This window comes from Chaetodon auriga, chromosome 13, assembly GCF_051107435.1.
Source record: "Chaetodon auriga isolate fChaAug3 chromosome 13, fChaAug3.hap1, whole genome shotgun sequence".
Classification (NCBI taxonomy): Eukaryota; Metazoa; Chordata; class Actinopteri; order Chaetodontiformes; family Chaetodontidae; genus Chaetodon; species Chaetodon auriga.
This window is the reverse complement of record NC_135086.1, coordinates 24,475,155-24,494,181: the sequence shown is the minus strand read 5'-3', so window position 1 is coordinate 24,494,181 and position 19,027 is coordinate 24,475,155. Positions and strand designations below refer to the sequence as shown.

General features: G+C 40.1%; 1 protein-coding gene across 1 annotated transcript in view; it reads right to left on the bottom strand.

Annotated features, from left to right (window-relative positions):
- Positions 1–13,853: 13,853 nt before the first annotated feature.
- Positions 13,854–19,027, bottom strand: part of itgb5 (integrin, beta 5) — a 44,595-nt gene continuing 39,421 nt past the window's right edge. The window contains exons 14-16 of the mRNA XM_076746666.1: positions 17,323–17,442; positions 16,271–16,437; positions 13,854–14,748 (exon numbers count right to left, since the gene is read on the bottom strand). Of these exons, the coding sequence (XP_076602781.1) occupies positions 14,653–14,748; positions 16,271–16,437; positions 17,323–17,442 (383 nt within the window). The 3' untranslated portion in view covers positions 13,854–14,652. The remainder of the gene's footprint in view (positions 14,749–16,270; positions 16,438–17,322; positions 17,443–19,027) is intronic.

Below are 19,027 nucleotides of genomic sequence, written 5' to 3'. Positions count from 1 at the left end.
TACTGTACAGATTGCAAATTTTTGATTTCTTATATTGGGGCTCGTCAGATACAGCTCGATTTGACTTGTGTTTAGCAACCTGCGCCTGCTGGACATGGGGTTGATGAGAGTGGTGAGAGGGAACCTAAGCACTAAATGTGTCATAAAACCAAACCAGTGGGCTAAAAGAAAACATCCTGTAGAGTTGGGGAGTTGTGGGGTTGGTTGGCAATTTTCTGTGGGGGTCATAACTTTGAGTGAGCCCTTTCACATTACATGCAGTCATTTAATTTGATGTTATTGTGATAATATTGATAATGCAGCTGAATTATGGCATTGTTTTGAATACAGAATCATGTCCTATGTTATTTCTTGTGTTTATGTTTTTAACAAAGGAAAGGGATTGGAGTTCCTCAGCCCAGCTCCCCTGCAGAGTCCTGTCAGCACAGTTGCTCAACAACACAGACCAAAAGGGGGCCAGTATTGCTGAGTAAGGGGAACAGTACACAGCACCATGTGTGAGGCTTTTCCAGATGTTAGATGTCCTCCACAGCTTTGATAATGGCAAACACCACCAAGAACACATTCTGAGTTGAAATCGGGACTGTTACTGTTAGACCTACTTAGATACTTAATGCTGCTCTAAACAGCATTTTTCTATTAACAAAGGATTAAATGACTATCTACAATGTGAAATAAGTTGCTTGTGGTGACGAAGCCACAGAGAATCACCCAACTGTTACCCAACCATTTTTTGCTTGATTAGTTTGTTTTTCTGGCCCACAACTTCACTGCTTTGGTTCAGTCTCACCGTTCTCATCAACACTAAAACTGAAAAGAATTGAAACCAAAGGGTTGCCTGGTGGCTGTTGAGCCTACCTGTTCTCATTCCCAGATCATCAAGTGCTGACATTTGTCATTCCCCTCAGCGTCCATCTATCTGACGAGTTCTCATCTCCTGGGTTTACAGTGGAGCGTGAATGAGATCAGCCTTGTAGGCTCGATTAGCTTTGTTTTCTTTTGTTGTCTGCCTCCTATTGTTTTTTGTTTGTTTGTTTTTTTAAATAAGCCACTTGTCTCAAAATAGATTTTGTCTGGATTGTGTCAAAATAAATATGGGATGTCAAATCCAATAAATTGTCTGCTCAGTCTGAGTTCTTTGGGTGGAGTCCTGTGAAAAGGGTGTCTATCATCGCTACACAATAGCGGTTGGAAACCCAGAGGCAGCATGTATACAATATATTTTGTGTCAGACAATGAGGTAATGCATATCTCACTGATTAAAATATATTAGCCTTTTAAATACAGTCCTTGGAAACCACATTTAAATATTCAGACAATGAATTTGGAGTTGCTATAGTACGTTTTTAAGAGCATAGCCCTGATACCTCAGCTTGCAGCGTGACATCCCCTTTTCTCAGAATCACAGGTTAATGTGAGAGGGCACACACACAGGCACACACCAGTGGCTGCTGGGTAAAATTGCCCTGAATTGGTTCCAGATCTGGGAGGAAATGATCTGTACCTTCTTAATTCTCAGTGTGCCTCTCCCATTCAAACCCACACATGGAAAGTCCATCTCAGACGTAGTCATTTTGAACTACTGTATATTACTGCTGCATATGAATAGGAGAGTCATCATCATTTCCATGTGTCCTACAACTACAGGAGGGTAAACTGGTGACACAGCTTGGAGCAACTCTACTGTATCATGATTAAACAACAATAAAAGTACACTAAATTATTTATACTACTGACATAATGTCTGTCATGAGGGCACTAAATGCAAAAAACATTTTAAATGTGCTCAGAAATTGGAAGAGAGACAGCATAATGTTAAAAGAGCTCATACAATACACACTGATTTAAAACTAAATCTGACTGATGTCACTGTTTTTAAGTTAATAGGGTTTGAATGGACAGGGCAACAATAAATACAAAATGACATGACGGTTTAAAAATCTAAATTTCAAAGCAAAAGAAAGGTGTTGGCGTTGTGAGAACAGTGAGACATTGTCATATACTGAGAGAGAAGACAGTGTGCGTGCAAACTTTAACGTGTAGTCACTGCGTATGTGTGATTCACACAGTAAATTACTTTTCAAAAGCAACTTTTATAACCGCGACAAGCTGGATTTATGCTTCTGGCTCGATGCTTCAGTATGGGAACTGATTTATAGTTAAGCATAGGATTTGACCCATTGACCGTCTTTACAGATGTCATCAAGACATGTCATGCTTTAATTATACACCTGAAGTAGATTATTTCATGCACTTTGTGACTCATCAATCATATTTACAGTCGTATTTATAGTTAAGACTTGTACTGGAAATGGGTTTGCTGGATCAGAAAATAGGTGTAGGCCACTGAAAAAGAAAGAACAGTCTCATCTTCATAATGAGTAATCAAAGACATGTAAAAGGACACAGAAACCGAATCACACTCATAGTGAAGCATAACTTTTCTTAAAACTCAGGGTCTCTTATACAGTATGAATGTAATCCCATAACTGTCCCTTACTTTGCTTAAATCTAATGAAAGCAGCATTAATCAGTTTATTTGGGCTCTTAGGGCCAGAACTCCACAACAAGTAGAAATCATTGTACATGTTATCACCTTTTAAAGTTATAGCTAGTCTGTTAGCAAACCATTTACACATACAGCAGGCATACAGTAACATTAGCATTAATGTTTGTGTCCAGCTAACAAATGTCAGTCCAATATTGACTCTCTTTTAGCTCTAGTTTGGTCTACTCCTGAGAGAAATTTCTCTTTAGCCGCTAAATTCTCCACTAGGTTCACCAGATAGTCGCTAACAGTGTCGGTCTGCTGTTTGCTGCTAAAAAGCTGCTGTACCAGTGAGTTTATTGATGGGTTTATTGTTCATTGAGGCTTTTTCAGGCTTGTTGAAAACAGCTGCCTGCTGAGCCAAGAATGAGGATGATGAGAGCAGTGAGAGTGAAGCAAAAGAGTGAAGCTGCAGTCAAGTCTGTATTTCCCCCATTAAGTGTTTTCACGTCATTTAGCCCATTGTGCTGAGTTTGCCTTAATCTCAATATAAAACATATAATTGAGGATTAAGGTGAAGTTTAGTTTGTTTTAGTTTGGTCAGTAAACCCCCAATGAGCTTGAACTGTTTGGAAATCCTCAGTAGTACCAGGAAATTTCTTCTGAATATCCCCGAGCACTGGGAGCAGCATGTGGTTGGTAATTACTGCCCTGAAATGACGCGACATCCTCTCCACACATGTGAAACGTGTTTCTGGAGCAGAGCTTGTTTTATTGTTCAGATTCTCTCTTATGTTGAGCGCTGCTGTGAACCTCCACATGCACGCCAAATACAACAGGCCCAGATGGGGAAAGGATGGATGGATGGAGCCGGATGCAGAGGATAATAGTGTCTTTGTTTCTGGACTGTTTTTTTTTGTTTTTGTTTTTTTTCCGCTTTAATTCGTACAGCCGTACTGACTGACTTCCATGACTTAACATCCTGGCACTGGCATGTGTCACACTGGAGCTGGTGGTGGTATTGCTCGCTCTGGTGGTCTATGACACACACTCTCATGCATGCACACTCATACGAAAACACCCTCTTCAAATTCAGCTTCTTCAGACGATCCCGTCACCTCCAGAATAAACTATCACATATTTTTTCTGTTATTTACCTTATTTATGCATCTGTAGGCATCAGACGTGAAAAACATACTTTTTAGAATAATAATTCTTGAAGAGATTTTAATGAAAAACATTAATGACTCTTTTCAATGAATAAAAATATATCTTCTTGTTTTACTTTATTTCCGTAAAATCAACTGAAAAGTTATAACACACCTAGGTATGAAAGTGCATGCGTAAATAAAACGCATGTGTATGAACTTGGTTGAACAAACAGAGAGGAAAAGTAAGGGGATCGTCAGTGTCATGAGGAATCCTCCTCTGAGGTTAGTTTTTATGGTTTGGTTGAGATCCCTTAGCTCTCATTAAAGCCTTTGAAAATTTTTAATTAAGCTTCTCACTGTAACATTAGAAATCTATGCTTAAATAATCAAAGTTTGGAATGAAAACACAGAGGTACAGTTTATTAAATGTTTAATACTCAAAACTCTGGAACACATGTAAACAACCCCCACGACTGTCATCAGATTCTGATTCAAATGTGGTAAAACCCTGATTGGTGCTCAGAAGTATGAGACATCTCTTCAGCTGAATCAACAAAAGCTATCCTGACTTTGATAAATTATTTTGTGTTCATCTTGGACTCTATCACTCATAGTAAGGAGCAGATTTTGTTAGCATCTCCAGATTTGGATTCCTCTCCAGCCTATTCACTCTTCTTGAAGACTGAAGATCTTGAAGATTCATTAAATGTTACTTTTTTACTCTACTCCTGTCTCCGTGTTCTGAGTTTCAGCATTTGGGTCCAGTTTCTGTGTTTGTAAAATGAAACTAGAAAAGGTCAGCAGGGCATCTAATGGAAATCTATGGCAACGGATTAGTGAAGACTGTTTTCTGTTTCAACATGACGATGTGTGTCTCTATGCACAAAGCTGGGTCCATAAGGACAAGAATTTTCTTGTGGACCTATGGAGTTGCTGTGGAAGAACATGACTTGGCTGCTGTATCCAGCACCTTTTGGGATGATGTGAAATGCTGACTACTGTACAAGCCAGGCCTTACTGATAAACATCAACGCTCAACCCTAGTAATGTCCTTTGTGCTGAATGGAAGCAAGTTTCTGCTGCCAGGTTCCTACATCTGGCTGAAAGCTTTCACAAACGAGTGGAGGCTGTCATAGCAGCAGATTAATGCCCATTGTTCAACAACGACATATGGATGTGATGATAGAGTGTCCATGTACTTTTGGCCATGTAATTTCAACACAACACAGATGTCTTAGGGTTTCCTTTTGTGTATTTGTAGTATGTTTTTAAAAGTTTGGCTCTCAGCCACTGTACTCAAAGCCAAAAGAGTTCAACAATGACTCTCATTGATTGATTAGTGCAATTTACTGAATACCACTATGTGTTTATCATTAAATGGTGTAACATAATTTACTAATATTAACATATGTCAGAGATCATATTTACTTTATTTTGCACAATTCTCAGGAGTTAGCAGGAAAAAGTGGGGATTGTTAAGCCTTAACAATCCCCACTTTTTCTACCACTACCTTAAAGGTATGCAAACTGCTTTCCTATCCACAGTGTTACAGTTACAATGTAAAAAGTCTTTAACCAATGGATCCAAGGAATCCTTCAAAATGATTTCCTCCCATTGCTTTTAAAGCCTGTGCAGACCATGAGTAGCCTGGTTGTCAACCAGTGAAGGCTTTTGAACCTTACACACATTGCTATCTTTACAGCCCTGTGCTAAACTCAGCTGTTCATCTTGCCCCTGCCAAGTGCTGCTTGACAGTGTGTTGAACTGTACTTGGGGGTACAAGTGACTTCTATCATCAGCATGAGTCTGGATACAACTAAGACAACATCATCTATTGCCACTATTTAAATTACTTTCTCTGCCATGACCAGTGGTACTCCATGATGAAGTGCTGGAGCAGCTGATGGTGCCTCCTGGTGTTCATAGATCAAACTGAAAATGCAGAGTCTGGCTGTTCTTATGCAGGAGTATCTTCTTTGTTTCTAAGACAGTTGCAGCTCAGCTCCTGTGTCTGTTAATGTTGTCAGAGTTAAAGTAAATACCTTTTGATAATACTACTGCCATACTGATATGAAAGACAAGACTGATTGAAGATTACTATGGCAAGATAGAATTTACTCTTGCCATTACTGTTGCAAGCAAGCCTACTGGCAACTTGCAAGTATTTGATATGATAATTAACAAGCCAACATTCCTTGTCCACATATGTCTGTGCTTACAACAGTACACTGTTTTGCATGGGAGCCTAAAAGATTGTGTAGGAAAACACGAACACTTCACTGACATCTTTTCATTCACTAGATGGCAGCAGAAGGCAGGATACTGAAGAGCAATCAGGCTTCTCATGAACAACAAATCAGTAGTTCAGTTATTAGCATGAATACATGAAAACAGATAGGCTAAATATCCAGGAATATATGGGCAATCACACATTTCAGCCATGTTTGATTTAACATCTCATTTGAATGATATGGACACCAACCTGCTGTTGTAACAGTTTCCACTGTTGTTTGAGGCTTTCCACCAGATTAACAGACAAAAGAGCATTGGCAAGGCTAGCCAAGGCCTGGCTCACAGGGGACAAGGTCAATATATTGTATAGTGAACAAGGTCTTTATATACCTGCCTTTGCACACAGGCATGATTGTCATGTTGAAACAGGAAAGGGTCTTCCCCAAACTTGCCATTGTCTGAAATGTGGGATACTACTCAACCATTCAGTGGAAATAGAGTTTACAGGGGATGGCAGAGAAAATATTGTTTCTAATTCTCTAAACAGTAATGTTATTACCTAAAAACTGCAACATATAGTAGGTGCATACTCTGTGTTTCCTTTTTTTTGTCCACTCCTCGTAATTCACCTATTTCTTTGAGGTCAGACTTCAGATAACAAAGCTTCTTAAGGGCTAAAAAAATCTACTATCAAACTAAAGTGAAGAAATGAATGAAGGAAAACACTGCCACTATGGCAGCGTCTCTGTCCACCACATGCATTTCACAGCAAACATTTCAGATTCAGCAACAGCAGGTCAAAGGGCAAAACATTGTGACTTTCTGACAATGTTATTTTACATGGTTCACAGAGCTTTTGTGATGCGCACAGCCTGAATGTGTCGGTGCTGTGAGAGCAGGCATGTGAGGTCAGAACACATCATTGTTGTGTTCATAGAAGCATGTGGTCTCAAACAGAGAGGACGAGTGATGGCTGAGCTGCTGTCACACACATTGAGGTTCATATGAAAATGTCTCATTCCCTGAGATATCTGTGCATTCAGACCTGGGAACGTAACCGCAGTTTACACAAAACATTTGCAACATTTGCATTTGAGGTTAGTGCTCCTTCAAAAACAGAGCTGCCGTTCCCTTTTTCGGTGTGAAGTGAAACAGGCGTCTGTGCTTGCTGTGAGAGCAACAGTTCACAGTGAGGACTGTGCAGTAAATTTGCCTGTTCATCTTTGACAGGCATGGTTAGAGCTTCACCTGTGGACTCCCAGTCCATTTACAATGTGCATTTCAAAACTGTTGGAGAAGAAGTCCAGAGGGGCATCATACAGTTGGCAAGAGTGGATTATTCTAAAACTCTGGAATAGTTGTGGAAGAAGTTTTGAGATCTTGTACTGGTGGTGTGCTTGTGTGTGTGCGTGGTTTTTTCACTATATCAATGGAATAAACTGTGTGCTGGTAATAAACTGGGATTACAAAGTATTGCTGAATTTATAATGTAGGAGTAAAATATTTGTTGAAGCAAAATAGGAGATGAAAACAAGTATTTCTACTCAGTTACTTCACTTACTTCAGTACAATTTTGAAGTGTTGGTACTTTGCATGGATATTTTGGTTTTAGGAGAATTTCTATTCCAGAAGAAATTGTGCACATTTAAATCCACTGAATTTATCTGACAGCTATGATTCACAGCTACGTTTGGGGCACCCTGGAAGCCTTGTGGTTTAACCCTTGAACCTTTGTCATCCCTCCCCTCTTTCCCCTCATTTCCTGCCATCTCTTATTATTGCATCCAAACACATCTGAAAAATACTTTAAGTGACAATAAGTATTGGTGCTGTCAGGTATAAATCTTGCATCTGCAAATATTCTCAAGGTTTTAGAGAAGCAGGTTTGTTTCACGTGGATTACAGAATGTCTTTTTAAACCTTATCTTAATAATACTTGACATTTTACACAACCTGTAGAGGTTGATATAAGACCCAAAAAATTACACAAGTACAGATTGATGAACACTTTTTAAAGTTCAGTGTGCAGGGTTTAGGGGGACCCACTGCCAGGAATGGAATACTCAACATGTTCTCATTCCCAACTCGTCACATACGGATGCTTGGTCAGTGGCTGTAGCATCAGTTCTGCACATGCAGGCTTTGCGTTCAAGTTAGCAATAATAAAAATTCATGGTCTGGTTAGCAATGTAACACTTTCAAAATATAGCTTGCTGAGAAAAATTAAGAAGCATGTGCTTAACGTTGTGGGTTGGTTGCACTTTGGCTGGGTTTAGGCACCAATACCACTTGGATAGGTTTAGACAACAAGTATGTCAGTTACGCACGTTAAGTTTGGTATGGTGCATTATCTCACTTCCAAACGAAATCAGTGTTCACATTTTGGTTTCACATGGGACTCAAACTGTGGTCTCCTGCGTGAAAGTCCTGTGCTTGATCCATCCAAACTGTGCAACCTACTCCGAGAGCATGTTTTCATCAGTATATTATCACCTGAAAATTAGAATCATCTTGTCTTTGTTACCTTAGAATGAGCCCCTTACTAAGGGAGCAGGTCCTCTTGCATGTTGCATCGCCATGTTTCTATAGTAGCCCAGAATGAAGAAATCAGACACTGGCTCTAGAGAGCACCTTTCACATTGTAGGCCACTGTAGGTTCTCCTATGGTTGGATGGGGAGGTGAGGTAAGGGGTATTCAGTTGGTTGCATTCTGAAACCTCCACTAAATCCTACACACTGGTCTTTTTACACTGACAGGGATCTTCTCCACAATGAGCATAATTGTTTTCCCATGAAAAACCAAAGACTGTATAATAAATATTGGGCAGAGCTACCGTGATGTCACCCATTGGTTTGTAGACTACTGTTTTGAAAGCTTGTGTTTGGCATTATGGCCATCGCCATCTTGGTTGTTTGAAACCAGAAGTAGCCATATTTGGACAAGATGGTGGAGCTGTGAATTTGCATTGCCAGGGCTCTATCCTGATTGACATCCTGAGGACATGCTGTGGAAGCAACTAGTCAACAACCAGGTAGCCATGCCCTAAAGCATACGCTGCTTTGTTGTGTATTTTTCTATTTCGAAAATAAATATTTTACGGTATAATTTATTTAATGAACATCATGCTTTATCAGAGAAGACTTGATCATAAGACCATAAACTCATTAGGAAACTGTTTACTGAGGTAATAAATCAAGTGAGAAGCAGGGTCATTTTCTCATAAGCTTACGTACAGTCTGACGATATTTGCAACCAGTAGCGTCACCCTCTGCTGGCCATTCGAAAAAATGCAGGTTTAACGCAATTGGCTTCACTTTTCAGACCCAGAAACTCTGTCCACTTGTTATACTGTCGATGTGAAAAACAGGTGTGTGATGTACTACACAGTGTAGCCAGTGGAGTCACACTATTCCACTGACTTACAGTTGGCGGTTATGGGCCATGAAACATGGCAATGCACCACCAAAGGCAGGAAGGACAAAGGAAATCCATTACAGTACTTTAATACTAAAAATTTTACTTATGTAAAATTACTTATGTAAAATTTTAAATACTGGATTTTAAACTGTACTGTAGCATTTTACTGTTGTGATAGTTGTATTTTTAAGCGACTTGAAGTGCCACTATGTACAGTGCTTAACAAATTTATTAGATCACCACCCAAAGTAAGGTTTGTGCCACAGCTGCCCTAAATTAACAGCATTGGTAATTACCAAAATCATTTTTTATGTTTCTGTAATGGTTAATACACCAATATGTAGAAACTCTTTAACCAAAATGATATTTTTAATGCTAAAATATAATTGTTATTGTTATCCATGAATTTTCTAGTTTACTGATTTACAAAATAACTGAAAAAATAGTAAAGCACATTATTATTTCTTGATTAATATGTTAAATTATAGTTATTTACTTGCATTCCTGAACAGAAAAATTTGTTTTAGTGGTTGAATGTTATGCTTGATTAATTTCTGACTTCTCAGAGAAGCCCAGTGAGCCAGCTCAAATTTGGTATAAAAAGGTGAATTTTGTTTGAAATTCCTCATTCCTGTTCAAAATGGTAAAACGTCGAGAGCTCACTGAAAATGAAAGAGTCCGCATCAAAGCACTTCACGATGCTGGATGGTCTCGAATAGGGAAAGACATAAAGTGTTCTCACAGTGTGGTCAAGTATGCTTTGGAGTCAATTGCCAAGACTGGTACTTACAAAATACGCCAAGGAAGAGGTAAGAAACGAAAGTTAACTGAAGCAGATGTCAGACACCTCAAGATTTTAAGTACTAGAGACAGAAGGAAGACCACTGCTGATCTTCAGGCAGAGATGAATGCTTCTAGATCAGAGTCTGAGAGTCTCCAGAATGACCATAAGCAGACGACTGACGGAACAAGGCTCAAAGGGAAGAATAGCTGCTAAGAAGCCATTATTGAGGCCTGCAAACATCCAGAAATGCCTCAGATTTGCCAGGGAGCACAAACACTGGACTGTTGATGACTGGAAGAAGGTACTCTGGACAGACGAGTCAAAGTTTGAACTCTTCGGTCAGCATCGTCGTGTTTATGTCCGCAGAAAAGCTGGAGAACGTTTTGATGCCAGATGCATTGCATCCACAGTGAAACACGGTGGAGATTCCATTATGGTATGGGGTTCCATTTGTGGAAACGGCGTGGGCAAATTAGTGAAAATCGACGGTATCATGAACAAGACCGTCTACCACAACATCTTAGTGCATCACTGAATCCTTTCTGGACTGAATCTGATTGGGCGTGGGTTCATATACCAACAAGACAATGACCCCAAGCATACTTCAAAGCTGAGCAGAGACTATTTGACCAAGAAAAAGGAATCTGGAGTACTGGAACTGATGGACTGGCCCAGTCAAAGTCCTGATTTGAATCCTATTGAACAAATTTGGGATTTAGTAGATTCAAAGGTTGGTCGCACAAAAGTTTCATCTAAAGCAAGTCTGTGGGAACAGCTAGAAACTATTTGGAACTCAATACAAAAGAGACTGTTGAAAAGTACGTCAAAACAATGCCAGCAAGAATGCAAGCTGTTATCAAGGCCAAAGGAGGCCATACAAAGTATTAAGTTTTTTGGTTATTGTGTGTGAAAAAGGACTATTTAGTCATTTCAGTTTGTTATTTGCCACATAAATAACAATAACATTTTTAGTTTTAAACAAGTTTTTGAAAGATTTCTAAAATATTTATATTTTCTCATTTTTATGACAGGTGGTCTAATAAATTTGTTAAGCACTGTATATTTATGAAATGAAAAGTTGAATTCTTGAATTAAACAATTAGTTAAATAAACAAAGCCTTTCACTTGATTGACTAAGGGGTTTGCTACTCCTTTCTTGATCTGGTAGGGCTGGTAGCCAAGCAATTAGCAAACTGCCAATTGCCAAGTCTGCCAATTGTAGTTGTCGTCTGTATTCCAGCTACTGTTGCGCTACCTTTTAGCATTTACCAATATGCCATTATTGCCTCTTGTTCTCACCATGGCCATTGTTCAGCAAAAGGATGACTGTCAATTCTTGAATTTCCAGTGCAAACAGCTAATGACAGTACAGTAGCTGTATATACTCAGCACATGGCAAGGTGCAGCCTCATTTTCAATTCATCAGTAGCAGAGGGGTTGGGTAAGAAGACCAGAAAAAGAGAAATGATACAGAAAATGCAGGGTGAGGAAATGCAGAAGGATGGCAGAAGGACGCTTATTTAAACAGGGAAGAACCCAAATAAAGGAACTGAAATAAAAACATTCATAAGTCAGAAATAGCATCTCAAGCAGAAAAGCTTTTCTTAGATGGTTGTGAAGTGTGAGAGGAGAAAGTGTGGCTTCAGCTGCCTGTCCATACAGCATGCACAGGAAGAAACAAGCAAGCAAGCAAGCGCGCGCACACACACACACACACACGTACGTATTTACATTTTTTGCATACATATTCACAAATCTATGTACACATTTAGATTTTTTTATACACTCAAAAACCTGTGTACATTAACACATTCATCCAATGCCTCAACATCAACACGTTCACAAATCAGTGAATGCACTGATTGAGATGGTTTTTCACACACATTTGTGCGCATTACTCCAATAATGGTACCATAGCGGTATGGTACTTAAAAATGCCAAAGCAATATGTTAATTTGAAACAAGTGACTGAATATGTAATAGAGGGTCATTTTGCAAAAGCTTCAGTATCATAATTATCATCATTTCTGGGAGGGGTCTAACCAGGAAAGTGTAAATTACAGCATCAGACGACACATTAGACCAGCCTTCCTGCCTGTGTCACACATCAAACATGTAAGAGCATGGCTGGTGGTGCAAACAGATGGTTTCCTAAACTTTAAAACATGCATATATACATACACACACTCAGGCAGTCGTGTGTGATGTTTTAAATTAGAGCTCAGACTTATGCCACTCCTTCCAATGTACCCTTTGTGAATATGTGATGTATGACTGAGCCAAACACAACGCACTCACTGGCTTTTCAGATAATCAGATTTATTGTTCTTGCTCTGTGTGCAGTATTACATAAACATGTAGTGGTATGAGTCCATTTGTGGACTGTTCATCCATGTGAAAATGTTCACAACTGTACAGAAAGAGCTTTATACTAACGATTTATGTTTGAACTGAAAGAGGTGTGGGTGAGTTTTAGTAAACTGTGCTAAGGCACACAGCCAAGCCAAGTCAAAACTCCACAACTGAAAAAATGATAATTTCATTTGGCACTGTATGTACATACATACCCATGTAATATTTTTTTACATACACTCTTCGCACTCAAACACACACATACAAACTCCAAATCCCTGCCACTTTTACTGTACAACCATCACAAAAAAAGACAACAGAGCACCCTTCTTTGTCACCCAGGCTCAACCCATCCAGTATTTCTCACTGTCAGACTTCCCTGTGAGAATTCATACTCCACCTCTTCCTGCAGGAACAGTGATGGTAGATTTATGACTCTGGACACTATCCTCTGAGGCGTCTCAAAGTTTCCAACCACTCCCAGTGCAGACGGGGTGGACACACTGTCACAAGGACTTTAAAATGTAGCAGCCAGTCATGTTGTATGCCCAAACCTACTGTACATTAACTCAAAGTACCTCACGGGTCTGTATTCCAAGTTAGAGGTCATCTACTCTGCATCTCTACGGATCATGAATGTAACAAATCTACTTTAGCAGGAGAACGTTTTAAGGCAGTTACCACAGTGCAGAATATACAGTATTTATCACGTGAAATTGTCTCTGATTGTGAAGGTTCAGAGACTCTTCCAGTCAACAGATCCAACCAAAAGACCAAAACCAACAATGAACCAATCCAACAAGTATTGCTTGTGTATCCAAAGCTTGATATAAGTCACTCCTCTGTGTTGTTGTTGTTGTCCTAAAGCTATTAAAAACACATGTTGTACTGCAACTAATGATTATTTTCATTCCATTATTTCTACTTGGTATTTTCATCATTAAATTGGTCAACAAATTTTAACTATAGCAAAAGAAAAATGCATGCAAATGATCGAGATCTTTACAACAAAAGGTGGTGGAAACACTGCCTTTGTCCACAGGGGCTGCCAAAATCACAAAACATGAAAGTTCTTTGTAGTTGCTCTAATCCATTATCAAATATAGTTGCAGATAAATTTTCTGTCAATGGACTAATCAAAGAATCAATGATTTCAACTTTACTGTAAATTCTTCAATGGCCAAATGCATATCAATCCACTGCTGAAAATAGTCCAACAAACTCACTGCTTCCTCTTATTTAAGTAATGTTTGCTAAAAACCAAGGTGCCCAGCAGCTCCTTGCTGCTCAATCTCTTAGAAAATTGAAACTTTACATTTCTGACACATTTTTAAGGTTTATTTCTTCAGTAGTAACAAATGAGCTTGGTGCCACAGACACGGTAAAGAAGTTGTTGCTTTTGGTCTTTTCATGGGGTCTGTTAACAAAAAAGACAAAAAGAGTAACACCGGCCTTATCTTTTAAGGGTTGAGAGGCTGGGGGCGCGTTGGTTCTCTGCAATTCAGATTAAGAGAAGGGAGTGCAATTGGAGCATACAACAACACACACACGTACTCACCACACAAAAGAAAATGTAACTCTTTACAAGACTTGATTCTTATTATTCTCTGTGCAAAATGAAGGTAAGAAGTCTATTGCTTAATAAATGTTAGTAGTACCACAAGATCAACATAGCCACCTTTAGAAATGAGTGCTTTTTAATAATCCTGGAAATTTGAAGTTATCTATTGCCGAGTGATATTCAAATAGTTCAGAGTCCTGCTGGGTGCATAGTTTATACTAAAAAAGGCATTTTTAGTGTTTATAAAAATATACAAATATAAGCCAATGTCCTGCCTGCTCTGTACAAAGAATGAATGTGTGGTTTTATGTGGTGGGAGTTATGGTTTTCGTGAGAGAACTCACTGCTAACTCTACTCTCTCTCTCTCTCTCTAAACAAGACCAAGGAGTTCATGCTTCATTGCTCCTCCACCACTACTCCTCAGTGAAACACACAGATGAAGAAAAAAAAAAAGTCACATCACATCTCTGTGGTAGGCTTGAATCTCCTCCGTAAAGATTAAATGGCCACAGATTCCCCCATGAACACAGTCCAGTTCATTTCACGTCTGCTTTCAGATGTGACCATGCAGAGGGATGAGTGAGTTCAGTCCGCCGTCCGCCTCGGCCCCGTCCTCCAGAGATCTGTTTGTCGGACCGGTCCTGCCGCCCCCTGTGCAGAGGGATCAGTGGACCCCTCCGTTGTAAGACTTCCCATACATGTTGAAATCTGTTTCCACAAAATGTGTTGAGACAGGCTGCTTGTACAGAGGGTTGGAGGCCTGTGGGTGTGAGAGGTACAAACAGAAAGGTACACAATAGCAGAGGGTAAGGTCGTTGGTAGATGAGAGCTTTGAACTCTAATTGAGAGTGTTCAGGGTTCTAATGAACTGGCCTTGCTCATGTCCCCATTACATAGCTTGTCCACCAGAGAGCACTGACAAGTCTATTTCTCATCTGTAAAATATCCCACTCTGTACATATCTTAGTCACAGTTCTTTAATACCCAATTTAAAATTGTACGTTTATTTTTTTACGCCAAAAAGAATATTGAGGCGTCATGGTGGCTCCGTGGTCAAACACACACCACACAACTGCAACATTCCCAGATGATTTTTGTCGCATTTCATTTGTCTCATGTATTCTTCACGATTCTGTACTGCTGTGCATCAAAGAAAGGCAAAAATGCCCAAAATGTGATCTTAAAAACGTCATCGGCTGATCATCATTACTGTGCTGCGGCTGTGGCTCAGGAGGTAGCTTCCAGCTATCAGGAGGTCCGTGGTTTGATCCCTGGCATCAGCCACATGCCGAAGTATCCTTGGGCAAGATACTGAACCCCAAAGCTGCCCCATATGTATGTCGCTTTGGATAAAAGTGTCTGCCAGATGACTAATTGTAATTGTAATTACTGGATTTCTTGAAAAGGTACAACATGAAATAACTCATCTATTTAATTCATACTAAATACATACAAACAAATAGGGGACAGCATATCACCTGTGCAGTTTATACAGCCAACACAGGGGCCATCAGGAGGCTGGGAGCAGCAGGGACCCAGCGGGGACCCAGCTGAGCTCCCGGTGAGCAGTGCTGGAGTAAGCACCAGAACAACAGCTGTGCGAGCCAGCAACGGAACCAGGACACAGCTGGACTGAGACCAAATACAACCGAGAATACAGTACAGAGGTGATCTACAGTGCCTCCAACCAGGACTCTAACTGAGGGGATGAAGAATACATGGTGGGTTCAGGACAGGGACGCGAAGGGGAGAGGAGTGTGAGGAGGGTCGGGCATCAGAGAGACACGCAGCAAGGAAGAACAGTGTGTAGAGCAAGAACATTTTCACATTTAACTCAGTGATTTAAGGGTTTATTTTGAACAAACCAGAGTTTTATTTTGTTTCTGTCGAGTTTGAGTGAAGTGTTTTTTATGATGAGTTAACAAGGCAATAAGCTCATCTTAGTTTGGTTAAAGAGAGAAACTTGAATGCAGAAGGTGTACGGTATGTTTTTTTGTTTAATAAGGAAAATAACACATTTGTTTTGTTCCAGCATTTTTGGCAGGCTTTTAGTGGCTGAGAGAAATGGTGCTGGTATTTCCTCTCTCACTATTTATGCAAGAGAGGCACTGATTCAAGTCTACAGTCACTTCTGAGGCTGTAATTTGTGGTGTTTTATATCATCTATGACTACGAGCTTCTTTTTCTACTTGACATTTTTTGGCTATTATGAAGTTTGGTGCCAGTTGATACAGTTAACTATACCAAAACAAACTTTTGCTGGTGAAGGGGGTCATCCTTACCATTTCGTATCGGGCTCGTGATCGTGCACTCTGAAAGCGTGCAAACTCTCGCCGGTCATGAACAGTGATGACCAACTTCCAGGCAGCAAGCAGGACCACTCCCACCAGCAGGATGCTGCCAACCACTGCAAGCAGCACCATCAGAGCATCTGGCCCACCACCACACTCTGACATGGGAAAAAGCAAATTTAGACTTAGTTAAACGCTGAGAGGGATATATTTATAGAGGCAACAACCAGTGCAAGCAGCACTCTGACACTTTGGCTTTTCCCTGACCTTGACCTTGGCCTTGCCTGTCTGTCTTGTGTTTTGGTGCCCAGTACAGAGCACTTGGAGGAGGGACTTTCATTGGAATGAGGCAGTTTTTTCGGCATTCCTTTTTTAAATGTATTACACTGCAAAAAATTATGAAATTTTACAATATGATGCAACAATCTCCAACATGAGATGGAGTAGAATTGATGCAGAAATAATTTTTACTTATTATATATATTATACATATATATTATATATTTACTTATTTCTATCATCATTGTACTAATTAACTGTTAAAAAAACAACTGTGTGTTCACATTGTGCCGCTCTGCATCATCCAGTCAACAACAGGATTTCCTGGAGAAGCCCATTCTTCATCTGTTCACCTATTGTAATCATGAATCACTGTGATTGGCTGAGCTGTTTCAGAGCGTGGAGACCACTGATGTGATTGGCTCTCTGATTTATATTTCACTCCACTCAGCCCCTTTGAGACGCATGTGTAGAAACGTAGCTAGAAATTTGTGCAGAGCCGGTTTAAGTCAGTCAAAGCAGCTGAGTCTATGCTATGAGGTGACAGGCTGCAGTTAGCAGCCTACAGGGAAAAAGGTCAGAGGTCACCTTATGCGCAAAGACTGTACAGTCTTTAAAAGTTGTGGTGGAGATCCTTGTTGCTTTATGCAGCACAAATATAATGTAAAAAGCACTTGTTTCTTAGCAGCTGTCAGATTCTGACCTACAAACCAGTGTGGTTAAAAGGAAGAAATATCTAATATGTTGTTATTAGCTGCACTGACCTGGCTCCTTTAGAGCTGTGAGGATGGACTGTCCGCTGGCGTGCTCAGAATATGTGAACTTCATGACACAATCGTTGTCTGTCTTATAGAGACAAAGCACAGCGCCGGGGTCCTCCGTTTCTGAAAGGGCAAGCAGGAGAGAAAAACAAAGAAACAAGCAGTTTCAATCAGTTCAAAAAAAGAATTTAGCTTTAAACAGCTTTTCGCCACCAAAGGACTAAAACAAACAAAAGGAGGTGGAGAATAGGCACGGACATGAACTAGATTCTTAGTTCTATCTTAGTGAAAATATCAACAAATGGAAAACAAGAACAACCTCCTAAACAATGTTTCCTGATGAAACTTGTGCTGGTGTATCTGTGTGTAATAAAGAAGGAAGTATAGTGCAAAGATGAATTTCCCCAAAGGGGGATTCATGAAGGATTTACCCTCTTCTTGTATTCTTCTTCTTCACTTGTATTGACTTGTTTTTAATCAGCTGCCTTTGAGCTTCTTTGCTCTATGTTCATTTACAGAAATAAAAACTCTTCTCATTGGACAAGGATCTATCTACACTTGTCGATTTTGTTCTTCATTCTGTAGGATCTCATTTTCTTGGTGTTTTGAAGGAGGTATTATAACATTATTATCATCATTATCCATCAAGGTTTGGCTTCAGATTCAGGAAGAAAGAGAAAGAAAGGGAAAAGATGAGGTAAACTGAAGAGAAATGTCGTGGTGAGGGAATAATAAAAAACATTTGTCAGCGATCCTCACATAGCCTGAATGTCTTCGCTGTGAAATCACAGCTGATTGAGATGCTGATATTGTGCCTGATATTCTTGTTTCCAGTCAATCTTCATCACCCAAAAAGACTCAAAAGCTCATGAGGGAGGGTGAGGTCAGGCTGCCCTGGTCCAACCCTCTCTGTGCTTGCTCCCCCCATCAGCCTCTCCTCCTCTATTTCATGCACAAAGTATCTGGAATGTACATGTGGAGTCCATTAAGGCCAGTCAGATGGCTGAACTAGCAGGGAATGCTATGAAACACGTCAGATCTGGGCCAGGGCCATGCTGGGCATGGAATGGTCTTATAATAGTCTCTAAAACTAAACACACAAGCATCAGTGTCCTCTTTCTCCTCTGTGCCATGCAGCAAAGCAGTGGATTGAAGGCCATAAATCACTGTGCATTTATTAATACATTCCTAAACATCTCTCTACTGTTTTCCTCCAGGCTGTAAGGGAAGTAAAAAAAACATTACAGAGAGAAGCACTTAAAGTGAACACAGTGAACTCTGCCTGCACAGTCAGACCTCAAAGTCCAGCTTCCTACTTTTTAAATGACACATGGGGGAGGCAATCCTTTGTACAGGTACATGTTTGTTTAGAGGGTGGATTCTTTCTGAAGAGTGGGCAGGACAGAGGAGTCTTTGAAGGATTTTATACTTGTATGGATTGAACTCTTTGAACCAAATGAGGGGGTGGTGTAGTTGGGGGTGGCTGCTGTTTCCTGCAGTGTAGAATGAAGGTGTCCGTGGAGCTGTGAGAGGCCCAGAACGACACCTGCCACATAGTAACACAAACATCAGGCAAAGACTGACGGGTGCTCACTGGTGTGCTTTCATTACTAATCATAGAGGTGTGTGAGGCCTTAAACATGAAACAATGTGAAGCAGTGAAGCCCCAACCAACCACAGAGAACCGTGCATTAAAAACACCTCTGCA